Below are 6,352 nucleotides of genomic sequence, written 5' to 3' on the forward strand. Positions count from 1 at the left end.
TTTTAGTTAGCACATACCTTAAACACTTAAAGCTGTAAGCTAATGATAGTTATATAAGAGCAGATGCTGCTGGTGCAATAAGCTGTATGTTTTACGTCCAATGGATGCATGATCTGATTAGTCGACTAATCGCAAAAATAATCGGTGACTAGTCGACTATCAAAATAATCGTTTGTGGCAGCCCTATTCAGTAACCCTACAAATGTCACTGCTGTTTAGTTTTCTGTCTCCATTTATGCTGGAAGTGATAACAGAGCTGTACGTTTTAATTTTTCAGAAATCCCTCAGTCAGAACATGCTATATCATCTTTAGATGGAAACTAGCGAGCTAACTCCCTGCTAACTCCGTTAAACTTCATAAATTCTGTTTTCACGGATGCCTGGATGTTAAACTTCATTGTTACACCTGATAGAGGAGCCACACTAATCATTTTATTGAAGATGAAAGAATTTAGACAGTTTGTAACTCTCAGTGACGCCGCAGTGTTCTTATGACTTTGGGACCTGAAGCAGAGTTTGGACCCGGAGCAGGCTAATGACGTCGGACGTAAAGACCGGATTGGTATGTGTGACTAATTTTATGCTTCATTATTATTTTCACCACGATGGAAATCTTGATTAAATCTGGTTTGGGATCACTATCACTTCTGATTGTTTCACACTTCCTCCTCATGCTTTAACAGTTAAATTAAGAGTTAAATTAGCCTGTGGCACAAAACACCACAAAGTCAAAGTCTGCTGACTTATGCTGACAGTTCTGTGTCCTGAAGGAAAACAGTCTCTCACCTGATTGGGCTACGGTGCCTATGTCCACGCCTTGTTCCTCAGCCATGAATCCCAGCACCGAGAAGATGGCGAATCCTGCCAGGAAACTGGTGGCGCTGTTCAGGAGGCACAGCATAAAAGAGTCCCTGGAAAAATACATAAATACACACAAAATTAATCTGAGTTAACTAATTAGATTTCAATACAGTGCTGCCCAAAAGTCTTGAGCCACCCCTCATTTCCTTATATTTGAGTGGTAAAATCATGCAAACATACATGAAAATCCAGGATATGAGACAAAAAGGGAGTTTGTACAATTCTGACAAGCTTGAAAGTCGATATTTGATACGACCACCTTAATTCTTTCAAACAGCCTGAACTCTCTTATTTAGCTTTCTTGTTATTTCTTTAAGAAGTCTTCAGGAGCAGCTCTTCAAACTTCTTGAAGCTCTTCCCTGAATGTGAAGATGGAAGTTTTTGGCTAATAGGTCTAATAGTGAAAATGGTCGGGTACTAGGACTGGACTGAAAGTAGGTGAAAAAGCAGCCAATGTCCAAAGAAAGAACCGTGAAAGACCTTCAGAAGTCTGGAGAACTATTACTCAAAAAACTGCACAACAGTCTGGCTCCTGGTAAGAAGTATATACAGAGTGTGTCTCAAGAGTTTAGCACAGCACTGCGCTGAACACAAAAAACACCCTGTGAAAACTGAAAGACAGAACACAACCCCACTGAGGACTTGATCTGTCCTCTTACTGTAAATACTCTTCCTGTGTGTGTGTGTGTGTGTGTGTGTGTGTGTGTGTGTGTGTGTGTGTGTGTGTGTGTGTGTGTGTGTGTGTGTGTGGGAGTCCTACAGTGTGGGAAACATGGCAGCGAGGGCTTTTCTTTAAGGTGTGGCTGTATCAGTGTGTTTTCTCTGTCCATTCCAGCCATTCCTGCTGGAAGCCATCTGACCAGTGGGAGCTTACATCTTACATTTCAGCAACTACAGTTTGTCTCAAGTCAAGTGGAAGAAGGAGAAGCTGTGTGGCCGACTCTGTTTTTACGTGGTTGTATGCATACATGTCTGTGTGTGTCTGACATAGTGTCTCACTTATAGCAGTCATTGTTGTATTTGTTGTAACTGCCCAGAGCTGTGAGACTTCCCAAGCAGATTCCATAAGAGAAAAATATTTGGGTACCAGCATCCATCCATACCTACAGAAACAAAGAGAAACAGAGAGCGAGAGGAGAAAGAGAAAGGACATGTTAGCCCACAAGCTCATATCTAACTACTGATATACTTTATCAGCCTTGGCTGCTGTTTTTGGGTTAAAGGTACACTGTACAAGATGTTCTATATTACACAGTTTACAGGTAACATGACACAAACTTGGCTAAGTAACAGAAACAAATAGATACTGATGCTGTCAAACCGTACCCACACGATAATAACAAACACTTTTTCACACCAGTGAAGAAGAGTTTGAAAGTCGCTTCTGAATTGATAGAGCGCAAAACCACAGCGACAGTAAGATCTAATGATCTAGTGATGAAAATGTGGCACAGAGCAACAAATCAGATGTCATTCAGCTTCACAACAATAATCCAATCTCCTTCCTGCTGTATGGCAGATCTGACATTTACTCACCTGACAGCGCGGCTCTCCTACCTGTAGGAGCTGCCGTACGACCTGCAAGAACGACTAGAAAAATGTCCTCCGACGTGATGCTTTTCAAAATCTGCCACCGTTTACGGACACATAAAGCGAGTGCGCGTTTGTGTTGCTGTACCTGTGGGTCAGCCAGGCGGGTAATGTTGGGTTTGAGGTAGTAGATGATTCCCTGGGTGGCTCCGGGCAGGGTGGCACCACGCACCAGCAGCACAAACAGCATTACATATGGAAAGGTGGCCGTCAGGTACACCACCTAGAATGTACACAAGAGCGTGCAGGGATGTGGTCGCAGAGACAAACAGGGAGGATGTGACTGTGATGTTCTTTAAAAAAAAGAAAGAAAATACTACAAGAAGGAAAGTTGGAGTCTTAAAATCTGTTGACTGACGGCGGCGGAGGCACAGCAAATAAGTCCGACAAAGTGGCTGCAGTGTCGTGGCCCTTATTTCTCATCTGCTACATGAAAGGAGAATTATGTTTTGGACTTTACCGCTCCTCGAGGTTCTTTTTAAAAGACTTTATGTCACCATAAAAATGCTCCTGCCGTAGATATTTTTAAAATTTTATTAATAAATGGGTGCCATTCAATTATATGTAAGCATGTTTTGTTTATGAGGTAGGCATTTGGTTTTTTATTACTTTTTCATAGTTCCTTTGGAAACTTTTTTCTTCTCAAAAATGCATGTTGGCTATGCACTGTGTAAGAGGGAGAAAGTCACACACATTCTCCTGCTTCTACCTTTCTTTCTAAGCGACCTTTTGATTTGGAAATATGTCCAAAATCAGCCAGGCAGAGTTATAAAATCCCCAAACCTTTTCCCTACCCATGCTGGACAACATGCACCAATATTCACTTTTAAATAGTACATAAAGTACATAAAGTAGTATTCAGGACAGGCCTAGTTTCTTCATATTTTAGCAGAGAAGCCCTGTTTTTGACAAGTGAGCAAGCGCTGGCTCTGCTGCACACCATATAAAAAGTTACCGAGAGGCGACCACCTCCAGTGACACCTATATTTATCTGACCCTGTGCTCTGGGGGATTGTAAAAACAGTTTTCACACAGAGGTCAAAGCAGTTCTCATGATATCCATTTTTGTGGGCACAAAATGCTGACTTTAAAATTCAAACACTAAAACTAGAAAAAGTGTCAGAAGTGGAACATTCGCAAGAGCTCAAACACTTGTTTCTATCACTTGATGTGGGTGAGCACCTGGAAACCACAGATGGAACTGTGATGCTAATGCTATGTCTAAAAACTTGCATTCAGTATGGTTACCTAAAAGTTTTCTGGTGCTACAGAAGACTAACGCTTTTCTGACAGGACTGCTGAACACTTTACTGCTGAGCTTATGGGCTCAGTCCCTCATTTCGGCCAGACTCCCAAAACTTGTTGGTCACAAGTTGTTAGTCAATGAGCGTGCACTCGTCACATCTTACACCAAAGATGGATGCATCCATCTTTTACACTGTCTATGGTGGCAGCTTAGACATGTAGCTGAGACAGAGAGGGAACTTGATGAAGCTGATGTGTCGACTCCTCACCTTCCCGGTAGACTTGACTCCCTTCCAGACGCAGAAGTAGCAGATAAGCCAGACGGCGGCCAGACACAGAGCCAGCTTCCAGCTGATCGGGCCGAGCCCGTCCAAAGTGCTGGACAGGCGGAGCACCTCCCGCCTTAGAACACACACGCAGCAGGTGTTAGCACCAAAACTGTTTCAAGCCTCATCATCAATACTCTAAAGATGTTACACTCACTCCCAAAACTCCATGACAGGGGAAGTGGCGTTCTCCGGCAGGCTGCTCGCGTTGGCCGTTTGGTTGTAGGAGTCATATGAGAAACACGCTTCTGCAGGAGGACACACACAACAGACCCCAGTTTGCCTCTTAAAGTCTTTTGCATGGTAGCGTCAAATTGCAAGGATGACAGCTTCTGATTTCCTGTTTTTACTGACTCGTGTTCCACGTGTTGTTACAGTGCGACCACGGCAGCTCCGCCTGGAAGCTGTAGGACAGGTATAAGAGAGCCCAAGCCAGGATGACTATGTAGTAAACACAGCCGTGCAGGATCATCACCTGGCTAGCGTAGCCGAGACCTAAGGAGACACAACAAGTTGCAGAGAAGACAAGCGGACACGTGTGGTGAGTTATGTGAGCATGAAGAGTGGCATAAATGAGCTTCAAAGCCTCCATGAACACGCCCTCTGTTATCAGTTCCAAGTCACTTGAGTTTGAGATGAAAGCATCCCGTTACTCAGACACTCGACTTGCAGCCCACACTGAGTACATCTTCATTAGATATGAATGATAGTCTTATGAGGCCCTGAGCGGGTTACAAAGTGTAGGCTGTTTGGCTAGACAAATAGCTGTCTGTGGTATCCGCTAATGAAATTCAGGCCGCATCTGACGACGGGCACGCTAACTGCACAAACCAGCGAGGAATTCCAACAGAAGCTTTTCTTTGTCCAAGTTTGCAATAAGTACGAGGACATGTGCCCAAGGAAGTGCAGGAGTTTATTCCAGTGCTAAACACATGGCCTTCATGCAGCTAGCTGTCAACAAAAACAGAGTGTGCGCAGATATGTGTGTGTGTGTGTGTGTCTGTTTGTGCACGCATGCATCTGCAGGCCATATGGGCCAGAGTGGCAAATGTTGGGACAAGAATAATTTTTCATTAAATAAAAAAAAAAAAACATAGCTCCACTGACACAAACACACACATACACCAATTTCAGAGGCGGTCCAGCAGCTAGCATGCTACTAGCATTAGCTGAGATGAACAAGCGTAACTGGAACATTTGGGTCTCGTCTCTTCTACACGCTCTTTGTCCCTTTCAGCAACTTTCACACTTTCTCTAGAAACATGGCCGTTACCCTCAGGGCTGCATTGCTTTGCTAACTACTGATTGGAATCTGTGTGGCAGGTTAAGTATCTTTTGTTTTTTTTCCCATGCACGCCAAAGTTGCACACCCTGCTAAAGTGTTGAGCAAACACAGAAACAGCTCCGGGGCTTGTCTAAATCTGAGAAAGAAATATATGACTGTTTTGTTTTGTAAGAAGCCTCTGCTGTCACAAAAATGCCCACAAGGTGTCAACTGGCAATGCTGAACACAAAGCTGTGAATGACAAAAGCCTCGTGTCCATCCATCCATCCATCCATTCGCTTCCGCTTATCCTTTTCAGGGTCGCGGGGGGCACTGGAGCCTATCCCAGCTGTCATAGGGCGAAAGGCGTGTCCAATTAAGCATTATTATTATTATTATTTATTTATTTATTTTTTGCAGTTTCTCTTAGTGTTTGGTAAGGTCGCAGCACTAAAACCTGCTTGGGTAGGTTATGGAGAAAAAGAAAATGAGTTTAGTTATGGTTCTTTACAAGATCAACACTACACCTTGAAAAACGTGATGTGTCCATGTGACACTGGAGATGAGAGCAGTCTCATCACAGGGTCCCTTCATATAACATAGACTTGCTCTATCCCTCACACCATCTGTCCCGTGGTTTTTTTCAACTGCTGTGTTAAAGGTGAAAGATGAACTTGTTGGGTTGTGATTGTGTGTTTGGTTAATACTTATCTGAAACTCCTCTCTTGGACAGCGAGATACAAAGAAAACAAGACACTGCATGCTGTTCTTGGTCGGCAGGGAACGTGGTGCCTTTTGCACTCTTGAGCTGTTTTAAAGCACAAGCTGAGCTCCACTCTCCACTGCACATGCACACAGCTGGCATTTTCTGATTGCAGACACACTGTTTGTACAGGTTTTGTATTAACGTGGGAGCTTTGAATGCTTGTGCCAATATGGATAAAGAATGAGAAAAAAAGGCAAGGGGTAAAACCAGAAAACAGCACTGGGCAAAAATCTTGAGCTACCCCTCAACTTCTTTATAAGTTGGTTCCAAGGAGTCAGACTTTCTGGTAATTTTTTTAAA

At 43.5% G+C, this 6,352-nt stretch overlaps 1 protein-coding gene across 3 annotated transcripts in view; it reads right to left on the minus strand.

Annotated features, from left to right (window-relative positions):
• The window catches only part of LOC102215919 (sodium- and chloride-dependent GABA transporter 2-like), a 35,891-nt gene that overhangs the window by 7,631 nt on the left and 21,908 nt on the right, over positions 1-6,352 (minus strand). For all 3 annotated transcript variants that reach the window (XM_005730935.2, XM_005730936.1, XM_005730934.1), the window contains exons 4-9: positions 4,377-4,517; positions 4,180-4,270; positions 3,966-4,098; positions 2,540-2,674; positions 1,861-1,964; positions 787-911 (exon numbers count right to left, since the gene is read on the minus strand). In XM_005730935.2, the coding sequence (XP_005730992.1) occupies positions 787-911; positions 1,861-1,964; positions 2,540-2,674; positions 3,966-4,098; positions 4,180-4,270; positions 4,377-4,517 (729 nt within the window). The remainder of the gene's footprint in view (positions 1-786; positions 912-1,860; positions 1,965-2,539; positions 2,675-3,965; positions 4,099-4,179; positions 4,271-4,376; positions 4,518-6,352) is intronic.

Source organism: Pundamilia nyererei, unplaced genomic scaffold (genome assembly GCF_000239375.1).
Source record: "Pundamilia nyererei isolate P.nyererei 1_Seehausen unplaced genomic scaffold, PunNye1.0 scaffold00040, whole genome shotgun sequence".
Classification (NCBI taxonomy): Eukaryota; Metazoa; Chordata; class Actinopteri; order Cichliformes; family Cichlidae; genus Pundamilia; species Pundamilia nyererei.